The 24,382-nt window shown below is 41.9% G+C and overlaps 1 protein-coding gene across 4 annotated transcripts in view; it reads left to right on the top strand.

The window, feature by feature from the left end:
- Positions 1 to 30: 30 nt before the first annotated feature.
- mideasb (mitotic deacetylase associated SANT domain protein b) overlaps positions 31 to 24,382 on the top strand; it is a 30,015-nt gene continuing 5,663 nt past the window's right edge. For 2 of the 4 annotated variants that reach the window (XM_078277002.1, XM_078276999.1), the window contains exons 1-10: positions 31 to 424; positions 5,930 to 7,716; positions 10,965 to 11,237; positions 12,250 to 12,589; positions 12,922 to 12,988; positions 14,923 to 15,065; positions 15,674 to 15,777; positions 20,271 to 20,346; positions 21,315 to 21,403; positions 22,120 to 22,263. In XM_078277002.1, coding sequence (XP_078133128.1) covers positions 6,187 to 7,716; positions 10,965 to 11,237; positions 12,250 to 12,589; positions 12,922 to 12,988; positions 14,923 to 15,065; positions 15,674 to 15,777; positions 20,271 to 20,346; positions 21,315 to 21,403; positions 22,120 to 22,263 — 2,766 coding nt within the window. In that variant the 5' untranslated portion in view covers positions 31 to 424; positions 5,930 to 6,186. The other 2 variants (XM_078277001.1, XM_078277000.1) reach the window with 2 other exon arrangements.

The following is a 24,382-nucleotide window of genomic DNA, read 5'->3' as shown; positions in this document are numbered from 1 at the left end:
CGGTACTAGTTGGTCTTTTCCTATGTGCAGTTGAGCCGTTAAGGCAGCAAATCAGAAACGGTACGCGTCCTCAACCTTTTTTTTTTATTAATTCAGCTCATCGACACTGCAGCTATGGAAGTACATTTAGCAGTGAATTTGACTACATTTACAATCGATGTTGCCAATGCAATCGATCCGTTTCTCATCAAAGATTGTAAACGTGGGTAGGTCCGAATAGATTGCAATATTGATTGCTAGCTGAAAGTGTTTCAAAGTGGGAAGTGACGCTTTGTGGAGGAATCTGAGAAAAAAAAAAAAAAGTTGATGGTTTCATTAGTAAATCGCTGCCGTTACACTAGCTTACCGTCAACTTTAGCTGCAGCAGGACACCGTCAAAACGGGGAAATGAAGGCGCATGTGCCATGGAGGAACAGAGTTTAATGTAAGTACTGTGAAGGTATTCGCTTATGCATGCCACCTCTATGCTAAGTGTTTCTGATGGTTTAGTACGCTGTCATTAGCCACATTAATGTGTTGTTCCTACACAGCTAGCTCTAGACAGAATATAGCGTTAGCTAGCTTCGCACCTGATCTGATCTTCTCCCCCCCCCCCCCATCACACACACGAAATGTCAAGTTCCAAGAAGGTCCCAGAGGAAAGACACCCATTCATAATCACCAGTAACGTTAGCTAAGTTTGTATTATATATATTTTGATCTTTGCTGTGCAGAAAAAAACCCTCCTACAAAAACTATGTCATCAACATGATCAGCATGATCAGCTTAGTTTGTAAGTCAGTTCTAAAAACCAGTACAAGTATTGGTCCAGTATTATTTTACTGCTAATCAATATTAACCGTGAGCTTTAATTCCTTCAAAAATTGCATGTCTAAAATGTTGTGTACACTTGATTTTGTAGCAAGATTTTTGAAAATGCATTTCAATATGAGTGGGGGAAAATACAGGATATTTGGCTCTAGGGCTTCAGATGTTGCCAATGCAATCGATCCGTTTATCATCAAAGATTGTAAACGTGGGTAGGTCCCAATAGATTGCAGATTCTTTTATTAAAAAAAAAAAAATCAGCCAATTAATTTCTCAATCAATCAAGGGTTTGAACTATAAAATGTCGTGGTCCCTCACGTATCCTTTGCATTGCTTGTTTTGTCTTAACAGTAGAACAATCCAAAGATATTATCTTTACAATGAAATAAAACAGAAAAGGGTAGCAAACCTATACTTTCAAGGATATGCAAATGTCAATTATTTGGCATTTTTGCTTGAAAAATAAGGATTATTTGATTATTACCAGTTTCTGAATGATTGTCTGTCAGTTGACTTTTAAACACTATTGGCATCAGCTTCGAAAAAGCATGCAGCCAAGAGAAAAGGCTGTTTGACACAAACACATACACCACAATTCCCAGTGCAGTGGCAGTGTCATCAGTGGCAGACATGTCAGTCTGACTCGACTTCTTGTCAATGGCATCTGTGAATATTTTCAGGCTTTGCACGTTATTTTAAGGGTCACAGAGAAGAGAGAAAGTCTGGGAGTGCCAGACTGCAGTCCTGCAGAGTCTGGATGACACATGCCTGGTCGTGTCCAATGCCATGATATTGTAACATTTCCAACATCTTCCCATTTATACGTGCTTGTTTTCACAGCAGACACTTCACCTTGTCGTGGTAGGAAAAGCACAAGTGTCACTAATGACAGTATGTGTCCCAGTAAGCTGTGGCAGTGTGACAGTAGTAGCATGACCCTTACACTGAAATGGCTAAATGAAATTCACCAGTGGCATCAATCATTTTGTTATTTACACCTGTGCTTTTCCTTTTGTGACGCGTCAGAATGTCTGCAGTGAAAAAGACCTATGCAGTCTTGTGATGATCACCTACATGAATTTAACAGCTAATCAATACATCAACTAATTGTTTAAGCCAGGGGTCTTCAAGGTTTTTTAGGCCAAGGACCCCTTAGCTAAAAGAGAGACAGAGCTGGGACCTCCTCCTACATATATTGTATTAAACTGAGCTGCATATTAAACTGGGTGGATGGATGGATGGATATTCACACATTATTTATACATCATATTTTAATGTCAAACGTACATGGGGAAAGGCACAGTGTTTCATGTTAATATAATATTTTCAGACATTTTAATAAAAAAAAAAAAAGATCAAACAATAATTTGGCGGCCCCCTGGAGTTACTCTGAGGACCCTTTTAAGTGTTGCGGACCCCCTGTTGAAGAGCTCTGGTTTAAGCTCTAGACTAAATTATCAATATTGATTATTTTGTTTGGCTGACTTGGCTTTATACAGATGGTTGTTTGCCTCACGATGACCAGGGTCACTTTATGTAGGCTACATTACATCACTGAGTAGTCCACAGATCGCCTTGCAACATTTAGGCCTGGTTAAGGATTCATCAGGTATGATTTCATTCATCCTGAAACTCACACAGGTTAAGGCCAGTTAAACACTAAGATAATACTGTTTGTAACTATCCTAAGTTAGACATTATGTCTTTCTTCTTGTAATTTAACAATATCTTGTATTTTGATATCTATCAATAGATATCTATTGATCTATTTTATTTATTTTTTTTAAATCAAGCAAAAATGCCAGACACTATCTGGTATATTGTGAGGATTTGCTGCTTATCTCTGGTTTCTATCATTTTAAGTAAACATTTGAAGGCATTAGACCTTAGGCATTTTTCACAATTTTCTGACATTTTCAATACCAAAAGATAAATTGAGAAAATAATCAGCAGATTAATTGGTAATGAAAATAATTGTTTGTTGCAGCCCCAATGTATTCGTTGTGTACGACATGACCAAACTAGCTTCTTCTTTTTCTGTCTCAATATACAGTATAGAGTACCTTTTAGGTTTAGGGCTGCAGGTAAGACTAAAAAAAGTAAACATTTAAAATCAATTCGGGATTTGATGTGTGAAGTATATATATATATATATATATATATATATATATATATATATATATATATATATATACACTCATTTCATACTGAAAATATCACCAGCAGCTTTAACATAAACAAAATGTGTTTTCATAGTTTCTCCCACACCCTCATGGGGCCTTTCTGCCGCCGCTGCTGCTTGCTGTGTCATGTGCATAAACCACGCATGCATTTCAAGAGAAAGTTCGTCTGTATAAAGAAGTGTGTGACTTTGACAGAAAAGTCAATGTAAAACTGTACTGTGCCGGGTGCGTCCTTTCCCCTTCATCCCCCGCGGTCCTCCCATATGTGTTGGAATTTCCCGCATGGACTGAGAGGGATCTTGCTCCGTAAATTACAGCGCCTTGCGTGTCAGAGGAATGCCTTTTATGGGCATGGAAGTAGGTGTGGCCAGCGAGCTGGTGGGGGGGCGGGGGGGGAAATCACAAGACAAGCAAGCAGAGACACGGGGAGAATCGATGTGCAGCAAAAGGCCGCATTGCCAGTGTGAGTTTTTCTGTGCAATCCTATTGCAATAACGTGCAACAGACAGCGGCGGCATTGCGCCCCACGTTTCTGCAGATTGGCGCTGCGTTTCCGACCGGGAAGGACTCTGTTTATGCATCGACCCCGTTTTCCTGTTGACTTTATTGCAAAGGGGAAGGGGGGGGAGCGGTAAGTTGAAGGAAAAAAGTACCAGTGAGTGAGGTCAGCAGCATAGCATGAGTCAACCTTGGGGATGTGTGCAGTCATCATCGGAGGTCTGTATTGTGCAGGCCTGCTGCCGCTGCTGGCCGCACAGAGCTGCCAGTGTGCGATCCTGCGTGCTGGGCTGCCCTTAGTAGCAGCTTTCATCACAAACACAGTAAGTATTGGGACAGACAGTGCTGCAGCTGCGGTGTCGATGACTGTGGCGTTGTTGTCGTTATTGTTGTTGTTGTTGTTGTGGTGGTGGTCGGCAGTTCATGTTATTGTTGCCACATCTCGCTGACAAAGTTTTGTTTACCTCGCTGAGACGCACTGCTGTTGACCGAGCGTCTGTAGGATGTTTTTAATGTCTCGATCAAGGCGGATTGACTGCACAGAAAGAGACATGTGACGTATTAACCACCTTTTTGACAAGTTGAATCCACCCACGGTATTTGTTAGTTTGCTATGCCATCACACTTTTATCACGCAGGCTGCATTGTTGGCTCGGTTTGTTGCAATGGGACATGGCATTAGTGACTGGATAATCCGTTTTGTGCAACAAAGGGTTTCTCGTAAATAGCGCTGAGCTGGCTGGCCACAGAAAGTGATGTGGAGGGACGGGGGGCAGCAGGAAGAGTCCTGTTGTGGAAGGACTCGGCATGTCTTTCTTCTCATATTTTCTTTATTTGTCGTCTCTTGCACGCTGCAGGCCTAACATGCCCGCTGATGTGCGAGCAGTGCAACACGGGCTGATTTAAATTAGGAAACAGCGATGGATTAGGGCGGCTAATTTCGCTTGACATGTATCTTTAGCCAATTTGACCTGTTACTTTGTTTATTGGCTAAACCCCAGGCTTGTGTAAGGTTGCACTTGTGATGCGTCACGATGATCCTTTACCTCGGATGGAGTCTGTTTTGATGCACAGAGACTGCTCACACAGCATGGTCGCTCAGTGAGCACCACTTGTGTTTTTGCTCATTCTGCAAATAAATTGTGATATTTCTTGTGTGTGTGTGTGTGTGTGTGTGTGTGTGTGTGTGCACCTTTTTCATAGAGGATGTTTCATAGGATTTGACAGCATGGCTTTAGGCATGTGTAACATCACATGGCATTGCTGGTGCACCCACACACTGTTTGTTAGCAACATAGCATGGTCATTCAGTTTCCTCAGTCAGTGGTGCCCCTGAGCCAGTGCAGGATCTGAACAGCTGCAGCTGTCTATTTTAAGAAGTGTGTGTTTTACTAGGCCACCAGAGTAAAGGGTGACTTTTATCAGTCACTTCCTCGGTTGCTCGGACATGTCCGTGTTGTAGAGATTCTAGTATTAATTTACATAATCAGCATGACAATTTTAAACATGAGTGCTGCAGGTTAAAGAGAAAACGCCTTAATGGTTGTCTGTTTATGCATTTGACTGCTGCACAAGAGTGGCAAGATTTCTATCTCATACAGATGGAGCAAGGATTGAAATTTTAACAGACACAGTCGGGATCTGTGTGCAAATTTGGCAGACTGCACCGTGTCAAAAATCTGCTCCAAAACCTTGCCATCAGATAATATTTTTGATAATCACCACGGGTTACCATGGCAATTGTCAAGAAGCAAGCTATGAAACCCTGCAAGGCCATTTTGACTTTTTCCTTCACAGAAATCGTATCCCTATGACTCACGCTTGCTCACTTTCAGTTGACCTTCTTTTTTGAGTCTGCAGCCGCGGTTCAAAGGGCACAGGTTCCCTTTTTTCACCCCAGATGAGTCACAGTTGTACAAAGATGTTGATATCATGTTCAACCTGCTGTCTGTCCTGTAGTTTGGCGGGAAAGAGAGCTCCTGTTGAAGTTCAGTTGATTGAGCCATGAGGGGGTTTTCTTTGTTAAGTTGGAGACTTCAATGCTTTTCATTTTTTCAGTGTTTGTATGTCATCCATTGCTGATTTCAGGGCCCATCATCAAACATGGTGCAGTAATATCTTGTAATGACATTTCCAGGAACCATTTATTAAGCTATCTCTACCAACTCCCTTCCAATAATATTATGCAGGTCAGTTATACGTGTTAGCCTGCATGCAGGAACTTATCCCTGTCATGTGAGCTTAGCGCATAATGACACAGTTTAGGCTTTCCCCTCCCTTCCTCTACTCTCACACCCAATACCTTTCAGTAGAGGTCTATTGTTGAAAAAGCAAACAGAAGGGTTTTTACATGGTTGAGGCTGGGGTGATAATGAGACGCCCCCTGTTGGGACCCCTTTAGCCTGTGGCTCAGTGCATGACCTCTCATTTTCTCTATACAGGGTGTTGTCCATGAATGAGAAAAACACACAGACTTCTTCAGATCTGCTCACCCCAGGCCGGTGCCCTCTGAGTGGGTCACGAAGAACTTCAGAGGGGAAGAGAAGATTATCCTGGTTGACCTTATTACTGCCAACTCTGATGTCAATGTAGTTTTACAGCCTTATTTCACTGATATTTGGATTTGATATATCCAAGTGATCCAGTGGAGCATTACTAGCTGGTTTGGTTGAAAATATTCACCGGGCTCGGCTTCTTCATGCCCGTCATGAGTGTACCAGCCCAGCAGAAACCCAGCGCCAAGAGAACAGGCAAACGCATAACGTTTTTCAACGATCAAAGCCTAGCAATGAAGGAGACTTCTCAACACCCTGAGGGGTCCTATTATGGCCCGGGTGGCACTGCCTCAGATCCCGGACAGAGCGAGGCTGCAAGAACTGTGACTTCCAATCCAGAGGCCCCTCACATGTACCTCAACTCTGTCATCTTCAGCCCAGATAAGGGTGACCAGAGCAGGGGTCATTATCAGCAGACCGTGCCTATGAAATGGGCCCACCAGGAGCCCAGTCAACAGCAGCCATCTCTGTCCCAGCAGCACAGAGCTGCCTCCTGGAATACCATGACTAACTGGGGACAAAACTTTGCCAGTTACATCGGAGGAGTTAATGTACCAGACTCAAGGACCCAGAATGCATTTGTGAAGTCGATGCATGAGACTTCTGGCTTACAGCCACATCAGCAGCCCCCCACCAGAGCTGCAGACAAGCAGCCTCTGGGGCCTAACCCTGCAGTTGAAGTGTACAGCGATGCTGTTAAGGCTCGGGGACTGGATTGGGATCAGCAGCAGCAGTCCCAGGCCTTTCAGGAGACCTTGAAACCTGGGGCGCTGAACACCCAACAGCACAGCACATCCCATTCAGGAGGAAGCTCGGTCTTGCAGCCCTTCCAATTGGCCTTTGGTCAGCCCAAGCAGCACCTGCCAGCATACTACCAGACCTTTCAAGGCAACAGGACAACCCTACCTAACCCACCTAACTACTCAACACAAGCAAAACCCCCACACCAGTTGCAGCAGAAGCAAGAGCAAATCCAACGCCAGCAACAACATCATCACATAATCCAGCAGCAAATTCAGCAGCAGCACCATCAACAAATGCAGCAGCAACAAATCATTCAGCATCAACAGCATGTACAGCAACAGCTTCAGCAACAAGTACAGCACGAGCAGCAACAACAAAAGATCCAACAGCAGCAGCAGCAGCTTCAAATTCAGCAGCAAATGCAACATCAGCAGTTGCAACAACAAAACCCTCATGTGCTTGACTATTACCCCGGTGCACAAAATGCCCACCCCCACCCGCATCCCCAGCCTGTGGTGGTACACTCCCAGGAGTCCTCTGCTCCAGCTGCCCCAAAGATCCAGGAACCAATTATCCAGGACATCACCCCAGAACCCCAGCAGCCTTCAGATCCGCTGCTGCCCCCACTCCAGTCTGAGCCCCTGTCCCAGTCACAACCCCAGACACAATCCCAAACGCAGCTCCGCAGATCACGACGGCTCTCAAAGGAAGGCGGGGCGCCGTCCGACAACCCTTTCCTCTCTGTCTCTTCGGACCAGGCTTCCCCGGGGCCGCAGGGCTCCCAGAACGGGGGCCTTGACATCCAGGCAGCCCCAACAGGCGTCATCCAGAGCACGCGGAGGAAACGCAGGGTCTCCCAGGAGGTCAACCTGGAGACCCTTGCTCAGAAGGCCTCGGAAATGGAGTCTCTACCATCACAAGTGTTAAAGGTAAGTGCTCAGTTCAATTTTGACACTGTCAAAATGATTGACCATTCTTTGACTCTTTCTTTGTTTTGGTTTCTTTTTACTTTGCCTCCGTGCTGGCGACAGCCGTGGCCGAATATATGTTTGTTTGTTTTTTTTATCGTCATCGCGATATCAGCTAACTAAGGCGAAAGAAAGACACACTTGGTTGAAAGAAAATATCAGTAGAAAATGTTTTACTTCATTTAGTGAAGCCCTTTTATATTCAATTCAATCTTCAATTTGTTCTATAAAAGAACGTTGGAAATGATTTCCTTACATTTGTTTTGAATTCAACAAGCTATTTGTTGTATTTTAGCAGAATACTGAAAGCAGCAGAAAGGCAGAACTGAGTACACTTTAAGTACACTGTTTATGTATCGCAAGTAATGTCGTTATCGCAATATTCAACAACGTTAACGCATATTTTCCTCATATCGTGCAGCCTTAGAAAGCATTATGTATTTGGGTTGTCCATCCGTACGTACGTACGTCCCATTCTCGTAAACACAACATCTCAAACGCCTTGAGGGAGTTAATTCAAATTTTGCACAAACGTCAACTTGGACTCAAGGATGAACTGATTGGATTTTGATGTTCAAAGGTCGCCGTGCGTCACTGTGACCTCACACAACACATTTTTGGTTATAACTCAATTATTCATATGCTAATTATGACAACATTTTACACAAATGTCTCATAGGGAAAAACACTGGAGTGATGACATTTTATATCCAAAAGGTCAGAGGTCAACTTCACTGTGACGTCGTAATGTTCTGTAAAACACTTTTCTGGCCTTTACACAACACCATACATCAGGAACAGGAACAGGGGCGATTGTGACATATTTCCACATTTGGTCAGATACCGACTTGGTGAAGCTTATCTTGGGTGTCCACCTTGAAAGTGGTGATTGTAGCGATCATCTGTGCTGCCGGGTTTAAAAAAAAAAAGTGTGGGAAGCGTCCATGTTTTAGTATTTTTAGCTTCTTTGCAGCAACATCCTTATTTGAAGCGTTACTTTCATGGCTATAACCTTCTGTTTTATCGGAATCAGCTTTATTGGTCAAGCATGTGAACACATACTAGGAATTTGACTCTGTTTTTGTTGACAGAACAAGAACAGCAAAAAGTCAAATCACAAATCTGGATTCACTATGTCAATAGAGTGATAACTTCCATGTCATAAAAAGATTCACTTATTCCCTTTTTTATTTAACTCCTGTCAAAGCCTTCACCACAAACATCATATGAGCCTGGATGGACATGGATGTAAACTGCAACTTGACATGTTTGCAGAGGCATATAACCGCGAGGCAGTAATTCTAGTTTCTTGTCTTTTCTGTCTTTCTGTTTTCCTTGTTCTTTCTGTTTCTTAGCTGGTGTTGGACTGCATGTTCTAAATCCCTAGGATCACATATCAGTTTAATATCTAAGGCTGTAAGCCTTAATTGTGAATATCTCGGCGAGAGCTAAAAATCATTTTTTCTAGTGTTATCCCAGGGTATAATTGCAGTGGGATTTTAGCTCCCTGAACAAGAGCGGGAACTGGAACAAACTGCCTAATGCAACTGCCAGGAAAACTGTGCCAAAACTTGTGTTGTTTGTGATTAACGTGTTGCTGGAAGAGATGCTGAATTTAATCAACGCCCAACAAAGTTTACACCACAGAACTGGGCTGCTCAGCTCTGCCTTGTGAGGAAAATCTGTAGCTAAAACAAGAACTTGCATTGTGAATTTTGTCACAAGGTAAATATATACTTCACAAATATGTGCTTTTCGGCTCTCACTAGATGAATCAATGAAGTCATACACTTATCTATGTTTATGTGCTGAATATCTTGGTTGTGCAACAAGTTCTGTTGCCAAACAGCACTGCGTCAGTAGGTCTGCAGTTCAACATGGCTGTGCCCTGGATTCGCCTCACGGGTAGCTGATCATACAGAGAGTGTGTTTGGTTACATGCCTGCACACCCCCCCCATCCCATCAAAGGAGAGAAACTCCAGCCTGGCCTCGACTGCCCTCCCCCCCTCTGTACAGGGAGGGGTGCAGGGTTGCCCTGCCTGCAGTGCTCAGCAGAATATCTCTCCACCGCTGTGGCGTAGGGGCTGGAGTTTTCCACCCGCAATAATGAGCACAGATCCAGCATAGCCACACTGCTGCATGCCTCCCTGCCCATGAAGAAGCCGTGTGCAGTGACAGAATGCATCTGTCTTCAATGATGTGGTGGTTTAGATGGCTTTAAAGTTGCACACAAGCTGCCCATGCCCACTCATTATGGCTTCTCATAGAAAAAATTTGGAGAATGCTTTTAGGGATAGTTCCTTTGGCATGTATCTAAAGTCTGTCACTTAAGTGCTGCACCTAACAGTACTGTATCAAGGTGCAGACGTACAACATTCTTGTTTGGTAACTAAGGCTTTTGCTGAAACACCCAAGGTCATATTTTAAATTCCAAAATCCTTTTTTTGAAATGTTTATTCTTAACAGCAGTTCATTGTTTGTGTTTGGATTCTGTCCCTTTTAGAAATACATCTCAGGCTTGTTCAATGCTGTATTCACCCATCTTTTACACTCCATTTGAGTATTGACATGAGTGTCTCTTCCGATTTGTTTTTGTGCGAGGTAAGGAACAAGGTTTCAGGGAAACCCCATTTACTGTTTAATATCTATTCATTGTGCTGGTGCTAAGCTACAATTACTTACCTAAGTGGTTATTCTTTGCACCTGTCGCGTAGTGCTCTGTATCCACTACACAAGTTGGTGTGTTTTGAAAATGTGTCACCTGAAATACTTAATGTGATGAGCTTTTAAGAAGCTGCAATGTCAAGTATTGCAAGCAACACCAGGAGGAAACTTCCTTTTTGTCTTTGATTTTTTGCTTCAAATCAGTCTTTTTTTATCTGTCACAGCAGCCCAGCTTGATGAGTCGTTGTTTTGTCTGACCAATAGTCCAAAACCCCAAGGTATTCAGTTTTGAATAATAGAAGGCCGCACATATTTACATTTAAGAAGATCGAACTAGGTGAATTTTCAAATCAAAATTGCTGCCGATAAATGTTCTGTGCAACGACTTAATTGATCAATTGAAACTTGTGGTTTCAGCTGCGTTTACTGTATAGAACTTTTGCAGTTAATGCATTTGCATATCCTCTTTGATATTTTATATTAAGGAGAAATCAATTAATAAGTAGCATTGTAAACTTTTTTCCTCATTCGCTGTCTTTCTCAGGAGCCCCACAGGCCGTGGAGTCCCTCTGAAACAGGGGGTCTGAACGCCAAGCGGCCTCGAGACGACAGCCTCCTCCCGCTCGTCATCCCTGTGTCTGTTCCAGTGCGAAGGCAGGAACCCTACTCTCCGGACAGAGATGAAGCAGCCCTGTCCTCCAACTGGCCCCCCAGGCCTTTAAACCCCCACGACCTCGTCTGCGCCGACCACAAGCCCTCGGTCATCGTCACCCGGAGACGCTCACTCAGGAACTCGTTGTCGGAGAGCTCAGAGCAGGTACATACTTATATCTTGATGCTTTTTGTTTTCTTTACTTTTTTGGAGTTGGTGTACTTTAATGCCATTTTTAACGGCTACATTTTTTTATTTTTTTGTTTACATACATTATTTGTTATCTGTCAGAATTGATGTTGGTGGCGGTGAAGTAGTAGGTTGGTTATCCACTGTCTTTCTTCGTCTGTTTTCAGTCTGTCTAAACTCCGGCTATTAAGTCCTTGCATTTATGTCAACACAACGCTCCCTTCCCCCCATCATGCTCCATGTCTCCCCTGCCCCCATTCCAGTCCTCCACAATTTGCTCCCTTTCCCTGTTTTATTTGGGGGGGATTTAGTGAACTGATTGCCGCGTCCCAGATCAGGCAGATTATCAGGGTTTAGCACTGCCATACTGTACATTATGTACCATACAGTCGAGGGTTGGGGTGCCTTGTGGTGCGTTCCATTTGAACATGGAAGTCGGAATTTACAAATTGACACTCAGAAATTTCAACTAGAATTCCCCCTGAAGTCGGATATCCGACTCGGAAAATGTCTGCTCTGCATCAACAGTAGTGAAAGCTGTAGTGATATACTGTTTATTAGCACATCTGTCGTATATGTGTCTCATTAAATTAGTTGTACACACAGTACTGTCCAACTTCTATCTGGGGATGTTGCTATGGTGTTTGTTTGAAACAAAATACAGCGTAATGCGTTGTTATCAACTGGTATTGCTAACAATTGCTAACCTGGCTAGAGCAAACCCCACTGTGAAATAATGGTTAATTCTGACTTGTGCTGCAACGCGGTCAACTCGGGTGTGACGTCTTTCCCAGCTCTGACAATTTTCCGAGTCGGAAATTGAACGCAGCATTGCCCTTTCTCTTTAGGATTTCTCAGGATGAATGCGCAAAACGCTAACTAAATGAGCGTGCGTGCATATCTATCATTGTGAGTTGTGTATGTGTTCTTGCGTGTTTCACAATGCACTGTGATAAATCTACCTTTTAAAATAATTTCTCCTCACCAGAATGGAAGAACTGAAGGGGAGAAAGATGATGACGGCAAAAAGTCTAAACGGCGTCCCCGGCCTGAGCCTCTTTTCATCCCGCCGCCTAAACCTGGTTTATTCATCGCCCCTCCGGTCTACTCCAGCATCACACCCTACCAGAGCCACCTACGTTCCCCAGTTCGCCTCACCGAAAACCCCCTCTCCATTCCGCCCTACACGCCTCCGCCAATCCTTAGCCCTGTCCGTGAGGGCTCTGGCCTTTACTTCTCCACTTTCCTGTCGTCTGCTGCAGCCAGCGGCCAGGGCCTGCCACCCCCTGCAACACCCAAGTCAGCAACACGCAGCCTGTTACGCTCCAGTAAGTAAAAAAAAAACTCCCTGTATTATCCACAGGACATCTAAACTGTAGGAATTCAAACATGAATCTCTGGACACGTGTAATAAGCATCTGGCAATGATTTCCCATAAACAATCTGATATCAGACTATATGTATGTTAGTTGCATAGTTATGTGATAGTTGCTGTATAAATATTAGCGTTAAGCCTGATTGATTTGTGCATTAGATAGTCTTGCTATCTTTGCTCTAACCCTAACCCTTGTACTGTATATCAAAATATATCCCAAAACTCAGCAAAAAACTAACCTTTGATAATATCACTGAGTGGATTTTTGTTTTGCTGCTCTTTTAGACAGCTGCGACATCACGCCACCAGTTCTGTCTGCGATGGGCGAGGCCACTCCAGTCAGCATAGAGCCGTGAGTATTATTTCCCCCTCAACATCCCCAATTCATATCTTCCATTGTGGAACAGTTTTTGGGGTTTGTGTGTCATATTACCAAAGCTGGAATAGTAGCTCTGCAGTCAATTATTCAAACCTCAACACTGGGCTGCATCATGAAATGTCTTGAAAGAGAAATACTTCTTCTTCTTGAAATGCTAAACCTATCCTTTAAGGCGGCGCTGCTCTCCGCCACTGTTACCACTGGAATCTTTTGCCCTGTCATCCACAGCTAGCCTTAGCGGTAGCGATTGCCTTCTCATCTGACTTTGCAGTCTAATGTCTCTCTCAATAAAAGTGCATCCTGTCATAACAGCTCCATAGTAACTGTCAAATGAAAGCCTTTAAACCTTTTGAAAAGTAGTGGCAGTAAGTACATCAGAGGCCTGTGCTCTTAACGTATGCACAGAGAATGTTGTTTTGGTTATATGTTCTGGAGTTTAACAGTACAGTACAGTACTTTGGTTACTGCCATTCAATATAACAACAAATGCAGGTTGAGCAGCTGCTTTGTCAGAAATACAGATGTGCAACTGGTGTATCTGTTAGTGTTTGCAGTGCAACCATACAGACCCACATTGTTTTAATAAAGAAGTCAGTAATAACTTCAATCTGATACCTGTTACACTGCTGAGTGGCTGCTTCACAGTAAAAGCCACCCTGTGTTTCACATGTTGAATACTTTTAATGTGAAGCAGCGGCAGAAGGACGTTCTGTTTGCATGAGCAGTGACACTGTGTAAAGAGTAAACAGCGATGCTGTTATCAGTGAGATACAATTACGCTGCATTACATGCTGCGTGGTCTCCTGTGAATCTCTCATACTTGCATTGGTTGTCGCTTTGACAATAATAATTACATTAAGAGGAGATTGCTGAATGTAAATACATATGGATACAAAATAAAATACATAAACATACTGATCATAAATAGTATCAGAAATTGGGTTTGATTTCATGAAAAATGGATTATAACTTTAAACTTGCAGGGTATCAACGGTGCATGTAAACAACTTGAACCAAACAAGACCTTTTAGTAGAACATACTCCATACCATCGGTCAGGGGTTATGTTTTGTATTTTTTTTTTTTTTTTGTAGTTGCATCAACAGTTGCAGTTTATAAGATGCATTGAGCTGTTTCCCCGACCGGTGCCAGCTGCTGAGCAGTTAGTCAGGGACGAGGCAGTGAGGCTTCCCATAAATAATGCTTTCAGCTGGGCCTGTTGCACTCCCAAACACACTAGAGCCATCGCAGTTCAACTTTTAGCAGCCCACCTTCCCTGGGGGAGACTGCCAGAATACACACGCACACGCTCAACTGGAAATACTGCAGGCCTACTGGAAATGCCGGGGTGGGAGGGGGCATGCTGGAACAGGATTGTCTGTTAATATAAAGCGGCATGATTTTCACAGCTATAGCACTGATATATCTGGTTTCAGTTTACATGTAAGCCCATAGAGATACATGCAATTTTGGGATTTTGAGTCTGTTTTCCTACTTGAACATAACCTTTGTCCCACACAAGGATGAAGATCCATTTACTTTCAATTCAGTGAATTCAAGAAGTGCACTCTGTTTCAAATACAAATTTCGAAAGAAATTTGCATTTTATTCCCTATGCTGAGAGAACAAAGGAGAAGCTGTATAACAGGCTGGAATTCAAAACAGTGCAAGGATTGCAGTTCTCAGAGCCACAGTGCCTCAACAGTCTTCCTGTGACTATTTAAAGATCACGGCAGAAAGAAAAGCCAAGAAATCCATATGTGATCTCAGAAATAAAACAAGCTTTACTCTGAGTTACTGATATATGATGTCTTGACTGAAATGTATATATAACAACAAAGGCGCTTGATGAATTTTGAATGGATCAAGTTCAAGGCCTTGTCGCTCACACCGATGTCTTGTTCCCAGACGGATAAATATTGGGTCGCGGTACCAGGCCGAGGTGCCAGAGCTAAGGCAGCGGACAGCTGTCGAGCTGGATCATCATCGAGCTGAGCTGGTCTGGGCTCCACTGAATGAACTGGAGGAAAAACCTGACTTCCAGCAGAAAGGTAAAAGACAGTAGTATTTCACAGTTGTCACATCACCTGAAACTGATTTATTCATTGTGAAAGTGACCTCCTGTTCCCAGAACTTATTATGATCTTTTTGTATAAAAATAATCAGGAACAGACTGACTTTTTCTTTCTTTTTTTCTTAAAACAAATGAGTTTGTATTGAGTCATTTCCTTGTTTGTGAAATATAGAAAGAACTTTCTGTTATCACCTTTTTAAAGAGAGTGTGTTCAATTAGTCACCCTAAAGCTGTGGCAACCTTAATATGTCTCAAGCAGCAAATTGCTTTTTAATGTTGGCTGTATTACATTTGTACACTTGCATTTTCAGTGAGAAGCTGCAGGCAGTTTTCTGGGTATATGATGCAGTTTAATATGGTAAAACAGACTTAATTGTCACTGTGGGGAGATTTGTTTTGGACTTGGAGCACCGCTGACCCTGCATAATTAAAGACAACAACAGACGTTTCACATTTTAATCAATTATCTTCTAATTACAGGGTTTTTCAGATTTTCCTTCTCTCACTCACAAGAAGAAATATATCGTCACCACTGTATGCAAAATAATAACTAACTTAACTTTTTTTTTTTTCTATGTCTTTCAGTGGAAGACCTCATGCACCTGGCCTGCTCCAGTGCTTTGTGTGGAGGAGGCACCAACCAGGAGTTAGCCCACCATTGTCTGTACGAGTGCAAAGGGGACATAATGGTGAGCACAAAAGAACAATTCACAAGTCACGGACTTCCATTATTGAATAGAATAGAAACATGACCGACAGCTGTGTTCAGCACTTTACAGACACAAGTCAGGTTCTAACTCACGTGAGCACACCAAGCTGTTTTACCCTTAAAGACTGACTTTGACATTTGAAAAATGACTTAAAGGCCCTGAAAACTCTTATTTTCTCAGAGTAATGGGAATACTTGTATCTTGAACACAGTATTTGGGATTGTTTGTTATGAGAGAAATCGCTGTATCTGCGTTTTCCTCTGTGCTCTTCTCACTGGTTAGAAGTGAGAAGGGCTCAGTGGGAGAAAAAAGGTGACGTCACATACTTCTGTGTACCAATCAGGATTTAGCAACGTGCGTTGTTTGGGCGCTGTCGATCAAATTATACTTTATCAGTACTGATAAAACAGATTAAAAAAAATAATAAAAATTGGTGAAATGCATAATATATAACAAGCAAATATGTTTTATATAGTCATTCATATTTAAGGTTCTAGAGCAGAGATCTTCAACAGGGGGTCCTCAGAGTCACTGCAGGGGGTGGCCTCCAAATTATTGTTAATTTTTGAAAAGTTTTTTTCAAAAATTAAAATGTCTTAACATGAATTCAACATATTATTTGCAAATATAAATGCCCACTGAAGATATAGGTAAGACAGTCGCTAAGGTAGCCATCCAAAGATATAGTATATCCTAAGGATTCACTGTGCCACATGTATGTTTAACATTAAAAGATGATTTATAAATCATGCCAACAATTATTATTTTAATAGCATTCCTGTCATGAATGGAAGAAATTGTAAAGCCTCATGCACATTATTATTATTATTATTATTATTATTATTATTATTATTATTATGACCAGTCGTTGTTAGTGCACAGAAGCAGATTACAGCAGATCGTTTGTATGCACTTAAGTAACAGGGTTATTACTAACCTGACTTTTTCGTCATATAAACAAGAAGCCTAGTTCCCTTAATTGGGGTTAGGGAATAATAAAATCTGAGTAACACAGCTTTATTCTGCAGGTGAATCCTGATTTCTTGGTCTTGTAAACCCTTAACGTTGTTCTATCAGGGTTTTTATATACGGGAGTCATGGTTGTGCGTCCTTGTATCCGAAATAATTAAATCCAAAGCCCAACCAGGACAGAAACGTGTCCTGGTAAGTGTAGCTTAAAATCTCCCTAATGCACTGAAAGTATGCCAGGTTTAGTTAAAAACATAGTCATAATCAGATTACTGACAAGCTGAATGCAAACATTAAAGTAATCCGGTTGTTGCAATGCACGTATGTGTGTCCTCCGACTTCCTGCCCTAACCTGATATCTTCCACTAACCCTGTTTCTTGTGTGCATGCAACGGTAGTGATTGAATGCCTTTTTATCTTAGCTGTCAATGATTTCTGAACGGAAGTGACTGATCTGTAGACTTTCATTATGCTATGTACTGAAAGTGGTGTGGTGGCCCGAGATGACTGAGATAGTGAAACAATTTGGTTATATAGCCCGAGGTGTGGAGGGATGCCACTATGTAGAGAAAAAGAGCAGCACATGCTGTCAGTGAGGTGTGATGCACAGCGTGGAGCAGAGATAAGTAGAAGATTAATCGATAGACGGAAAATTAAACGGCGACTTTCTTGATAATGCATAATGTGCCCATATGTAGAGGTTTACTCCTCGACGCGGCAGGCCCGGGTTCGACTCCGACCTGCAGCCCTTTTGCTGCATGTCATTCCACCATCTCTCCCCTTTCACATCTTCAGCTGTCCTGTTAAAAATAAAGGCCAAAAATGCCCCCCAAAAAAAAAATCTTAAAGGGTTTGTCATTTTTTTTAAGCCAAAAATGCCAAGAATTCTCTAGTTCCAGCTTCTCAAATCTGCTTTTCTTTGTCTTCTGTGATAATAAACTGAATATCTTTGGGTTTTTGGCTGATTGTCAGACAAAACAAGACCTTGGAAGATGTCACCCCAGGCTTTAGGAAACTATGATGGGTATTTCTTGCTATTTTTTTTACATTTGAAGATTATTCGATTTAATCAGAAAAAATAACCATCAGATTAATTGATGATGGTGAAAATAGATGTTATTTGCAGCCCTAGTTAAGTGGTACTGTGTTGTAGCCATGTGGTGGTAAAATGGCCAGCATTATACAGTATATTGCCCTTAACTAATGAATGTAATTCTATTAGGTTTGCATGCACATATTTCTTAGCTGTACTTGAAAGCAACTTGGGCAACCAGACAAAACATCTAAGTCATAAATATGCTTGCGGAAGGTTGGAAAAAAGTCATACATTTTTATGAGCTTGCAATCACTCATTGTGTCACCAAGAACTCTGATTGGTCAGATGGGTGCTCCACCTATACTGCAGCAATGATGCACCCTGTGTCTCATACTGTTCCTATTGCATCACCGCCAGACCACTAATAACATCAGGGCTCATCATCAGGGCAGAGTGCCTTGACCTCGAGTATAAAAGCGCTATTTCAAGCACATTGCCATGCTCAAATAAAACGCACTTTATAATAATAAATCTGCCGTTCCACTGATTACATTTAACATAAAAAAGGAACAACGTGCTGTTTGTGGTAATGAGGCCAAATAGCGGTCACTGTTAAACGTTATGCGGCATCTCGAGTGGCACTTTCCTGGTCACATTATATTTATCATTATCTGAGAGAAGCAGACGGACGCTGGGATAATAAAAAAAACAGGAAAAATGGAAGCTTAGCATCTCAGATTAGCCTTGCTACATGGGACCAGCTTGTGTCTTATGATTTTAATAATTAGGGCTGCGACTAACAGTTATTTTCATAATCGATCTGCCAGTTTTCTTCTGGATTAATCAATTAAACATTTTGTGTTTCGGGGCGGCCTCTAGCTCACCCAGTAAGCTCGTGCTCCCCATGTAGGCTGAGTCCTGCAGTGGCGCAGGTTCCAATCCAACCTGCTGCCCTTTGCTGCGTGTCATCCCCTATCTCTCTCCCCCTTTCCTGTCTATCCACTGTCACTATGTAATAAAGGGAAAACATTTTGTGTTTCAAATGGTGAAAAATACATTTTCCTAGAGCCCAAAGAGATGTCTTCACATGTCTTGTTTTGTCCGACTCAACAGTCCAACAACCCAAAGATATTGAATTTATTGTAATGTTAAGACAATACAAAGCATTTAAAAATCTAAATTTGGGCCTTTTTTATAAAGTCTTAAATTTGATGAAGTATTGGGTTCTAGGTCTTAAATCATTTTAAACGGGTCTTAATTTCCCTACGTCCATGTAACGTTACCTCTAATGCTTATTGAAATGTTTTTTTTATTTTTTTTTATTCTATGGTGTTGTAGTTCTTTCTTTCGCCCGTCCAAATATAGTTAGCTCTAATGTATAGATTAATATTACTCTGTGTTGCTTTTATTCAATTTGAATACATTTATTCACTTTGCAAGTACTTTTGTGACTCTGCATTCCATTGTACTTTTATGTCGTGATATAGGTCTTAAATTTCATTCATAAAGTTCTTAAGTCTTAAATTTGACATGGTGAAACCTGCAGAAACCCTGTTTATATTTTGTTAATCAACTTATTGATTAATTGACTAATCGTTGCAGCTAAAGGTTACAAAGTGCTTAACAATATGAATCCAAATAGCAATATAAAGCGATATTGGAACAAAATTATGAAGTGCTTTTAACATGATTGTGTAAAACAAAAGAAAAGAAAGAAACATGTTTAGATAACTAAGGGACCTAATCTTTCTGAGTATCAAAGTCACATTTTTAAATCACATTTGTAACCCATACAGTATTTGTGTGTGTTTTGTAAAGAAGACCTGTTTCGTAACGCTAAGTTATGGTTTATCTAATAGATGAATTATTTGACAGTGATCAATAAGAAAAGGCCCTTTTAAGTTCACAGAGAAAACAAATCTTTACAATGTACATTACTTTGTTTTTACAGTGTCTTGATCCGAGGCGGTGATCCTAAATCAATATTTCCATTGTTGAAGATGTGCAAGTTGCCTCGCAGAGTAACAGCAGAGCTGTAGTGATTTGGGGTACTGGTGGAGATGTTGAAGCACCCACTCTCTACAGCAGTCCGGCTAAAACAAACTGCCGTCTTTCAACATTCGTGCACAGTCAAGACTTTTTCCTTCTTAAAGTGCATAAAGTTGATTCTTATTTTGACCATGCCAGAGAGAGTATAATCATGATATGATGCACTCAGGTACCTGATACATGCAGGAAAAATGAGAACGATGGTTCTCTCGCTCCATGGTTACCTGTAAGCTGTGGTTCATTGTTTGGCTTTTTTGTGTTTTCATAGGTTTAGAAAGCGCAACTGGAGCGCCTAAAGGAGCCATGAGTCAGCTGGTTTGGCAGGAGCGACCTGCTCTGTAGAGGCTGATAACAAACGCCGCTGTGCAGCTAATGTTTGTTCCCTTTCAAGCATTGTTAAAATGTTTTTGTTTCTCAGGCTGCTCTGTCCCTCCTGATGCTGAGGAATCCAATTTTCCCCAAGTCTCATCCTATTGCGAACTACCACTACTCAGGTAAGTCATATACAAATAGCATTTATTCTGCATTTATTGTTTATTATATAAACTTTATTTTTTTTTTTCCTGCAATATTAAATGGCTGTTTACTTAGAGATGAAACAATGAGGTCACGAGTTGTTTGACAGCGAGTCATCTATTTGGGTCATCGATGAATCGTTTCTGTCATTCTTCAGCTCCTCAGTTGTGAGGATTTTCTGTTATTCTTTCTCTTATGTGATTATAAACTGACCATATTTGGGTTTTAGACTGTTGAGCGGACAAAACAAGTTATTTGAAGATATCAACTGTCATTTTTTTTCTGGACAAAACAATTCATTGATTAATTGAGAAAAAAGCAATAGGTCAGTTGATAAAAAAAACAAAACATCATCAACAGTGACAAGTACATTACCAGTTACAGAAAGATGACTTAATTGATTCTGATATAATTGTCATCATTTTTTGGCGGCAAACAATTTTCTGGCGTCCATTTTTGCCTTATCTGATAAACCCCACCCAGCTGGCATTCAAATGCTCAAAACAAATGCTCATCATTAGTTTCAAAATCCTAATTTCAGATGAGATGTATTCTGAACGTGTATGTTTTGGTTCATAATAATTGGAGTGTTTTCCTCCCGCTTTTTCTTTTAACCATCTATCAGGGACTTTCTAAGGCCTTGCCTCAAAGCAATGGCAGCTGCAGTAGTGAGAGTGTCAGGGTGGTGGTGGGTGGGAGGAGTGTGTGACTGTGTGGAGGATTGTCAGGGTCAACAGCATGAGGGAAGGAGAGGAGCAGGGAGGGGGTTTACAGCATGTGGCTAATCCCAAACAGAAGACAGGAGAGCCATTGTTTATCGAGGTGTGTGTGTGTGTGTGTGTGTGTGTAAGGGTGGGGGGTGGGATTAAATATAGTCTGGAAGCAGATACTTGCTGATTGTTTTTAAACCGCTGCATCCCTCTCTTTTTAAATGTCTCTCCCTCAGGATCAGACAACTGGACCACAGCGGAGAGACGCCAGTTCAACAAAGGCATCACTGCATACAAGAAGGACTTCTTCATGGTACAGAAACAGGTAAATTGTGGTTTCAAACACAAGATGGGAAGGGAAAATAGAAACTCTTTGTTTTAGTGTAGGCCACACATTAGATGTGGGCTGATAAGCCTTCCCAAAACAAACTGTGCTTGCACAATACTGAATTTTTCCTGAGACTGGGTGGACGGGGAGAAGGAAATACAGTCATTCTGGAACAATGTTTCCTTCTAGTTTAATCTTTTGCAATGTCTCAGTCAATGATTGTTTTTCCACTGGACTGCAAAACTATTTGTTGTGTTGATCAGTGATCAAGAAGGAGGCCAAATCATGTTCAGTGTTCAGTGGCCAAATTACCACTGACTTTTAAAATTTGATTTTTGAATGTGCTTTAGGCTTTCGTAGTTGTCTTTGCAATAGCGAGTAGCTGCAATAAAGCTTCTCCAAAACAAATCTCATTTTATCGTATTATCTAAAAAAGGACATTTATTCGTCAGGGCTACAAAAAGAAACCACGGAAAACAATGTAAAATATACAGAGTAAAAACAGACAATACATATAAAAGCTGCACATCATCTGAGGTTGCTCTGTTTGACTCCACACTAGCACAGGTGTTTTTTTTCTACTTAGCAGCTTTAAAATGACCTGGAAAAATGATTGTATGTGCTCAATAACATGTAGTGCCATTTAAAACAAAAAACAAAAAAAAACAAAAAAAAAAACAGAGAAATTAAAATGTGTGCATCTTGGTTTACAGGTGAACACTAAGTCAGTGGCACAGTGTGTGGAGTTTTACTACACGTACAAGAAACATGTCAAGATCGGGCGCAACGGGATGCTGATCTACGGTGAGGCGGAGCCGCTTGAGAGCAAGACCTCTGAGGAGGAGACGGATCACAAGGTTAGTTAGTGCGTTTACATGCACAGCAGTAACCAGGGTATGGTCTTACCCCGGTTAAAGCAACACTAGGTAACTTTTCCCGCTTCGGTCCCCCTACAGGTTGGAAGTGGAATTGTCCATTTCTTTACATTGTCCAGTTCATTCGAACTAGAGATCCGCTACCCAATCTGGCAAACTTGCAATTTAATAATGTAATGTAATGGACAATTCCGCTTCCAACCTGTAGGGGGACCGAAGTGGGGAACGTTACATAGTGTTGCTTTAAGTGAATAACCAGGTTATATAGTCCTTCCAGAAAACTTTTTTTGTGATTGTCACGTAATTACGTCACTCCATAACGTTCCCATGGGGAACAGGGGGAAATGGCTGCTCTTGTGTGAAGTAAACGCAACATTTTTAAACTTTCTGCTAAGATATATGTGACTTTTCTTGCAACGAAAATGCGGGGATTATGAAATCATGCAAGCCCCGCATATTTTTGTGCGGAAATCGGCAATTTATGCGCCGAAAGTGCGGCATATTTGAAAAAATGTGGGCCCCGCATAAATATGCGGACTTTGGCTGATTATGCGATCGCATAATCACGTTTTTCTGGAGGGACTGGTTATTCCTGTTCCCCCCCATATACATGAGCGGGGAAGAATGGAAAGAATTTTTTTTTGTGGGGCTTTTCTGCCTTTAATGGACAGGACAGCTAGGTGAGAAAGGGGAGAGAGAGGGGGAAGACATGCAGGAAATTGTCACAGGTCAGACTCGAACCCTGGACTTCTGCGTCGATGCATGTAAATGTGCGCCTGCTCTACCAACTGAGCCAACCCGGCCACAAGAATGGGAAGAATGACAGGAGTAACTCCACCTCCGGTACAGTAGGTGGCGAACAGATGGGCCGTAGGCTCTTTGCTGCCCATGGCCCGCCGCTGATTCGGCCAACGCTGTTTTGTATTATTTCCTGGTCAAAAGAAAAACCACTCCAGTGGGGCACCTAGGTAGCCCACATTGTAGAGCGCGCACCCATATACAGAGGCTCAGTCCTGGGTGCACCGGCCGCGGGTTCGGTTCTGACCTGCGGCACTTTGCTGCATGTCATTCCCCCTCTCTCTGCCCTTTCATGTATAAGCTGCCCTGTCACAGATAAAGGCCTACCGAAAAATACTTTGCATATCTACAACGTGAGACATGTGCGTCGGAGGGGGACAAGCAGGTCTACCTTGCAAAAATATATTAAGTTTAATAGTAGGCAACGTTTCGCTACTAGACCATCTTCAGGCAAAAATGGTTTTGCATTGAAGATTGTCTAGTACTGAAACGTTGCCCATTATAACAAATAAAGGCCTAAAATGCCAAAACAAAATAAAAAAAAAACAAACACTCCAGCAGAGTTGGGAGGGGCAGTTGGAGCATGCGCAGACGTTTAACCCGATCTTAAGCTAGGTTTACGGTAGCTGTGGTGTCGCGTGCGAGCATAACCAAAGCTTTACTCTGGTTAAGGTGTATACATGCAGGACTACTCCGGTTACTAAAAGAAATCTCTAGGTCTGTTAACCGGGTTATGAGAACTCCGATTTGAACCCGAGTAACATTAGTGACATGCCATGTTTAAAATCTGTAACAGATGTGTGTTGTTGCTAATGTATAGACGAGCTAAAATGTCATTTTGGAGAACCAAGACCCTGACATTAAGCAGAACAAACCTGTTACAAACGTCTGTGCCCCAGAAAAAAACAATAGCATACAAAATATTCATTTGAAATAATTTTCCTGAAAACGGTGTACAAGCTTCTGCGAAAGTGATTTCAGGAGCAGGAGTTTGACTGCAGGGTGAACAGCAGAGGTTTGATTTAGATGTGAAACTTCAGTGTGTCGGTTCAAAAATAACGCAGCTCAGAATATCTACGTTGACCACCTGATTCTTAAAATAAAGTGTGCAAAACGGCTGCAGCTCACTCCAGCTATGTCACCATAGCGCCCTCAGCAGAACCATTACAGGTACAGGTTGGGTGGTTGGCATGGTGACTGTGCAAAGCTACGTGCATGCATGGAAACATAGGGCTGCAACTAACTGTTCTTTTCATTGTCGATTTAATCTGCTGATTATTTTCATGATTCATCGATTAGGTGT

Source organism: Sander vitreus, chromosome 20 (genome assembly GCF_031162955.1).
Source record: "Sander vitreus isolate 19-12246 chromosome 20, sanVit1, whole genome shotgun sequence".
NCBI lineage: Eukaryota > Metazoa > Chordata > Actinopteri > Perciformes > Percidae > Sander > Sander vitreus.
The sequence above is the reverse complement of the archived record's forward strand: the minus strand, read 5'-3'. Positions and strand labels throughout refer to the sequence as shown.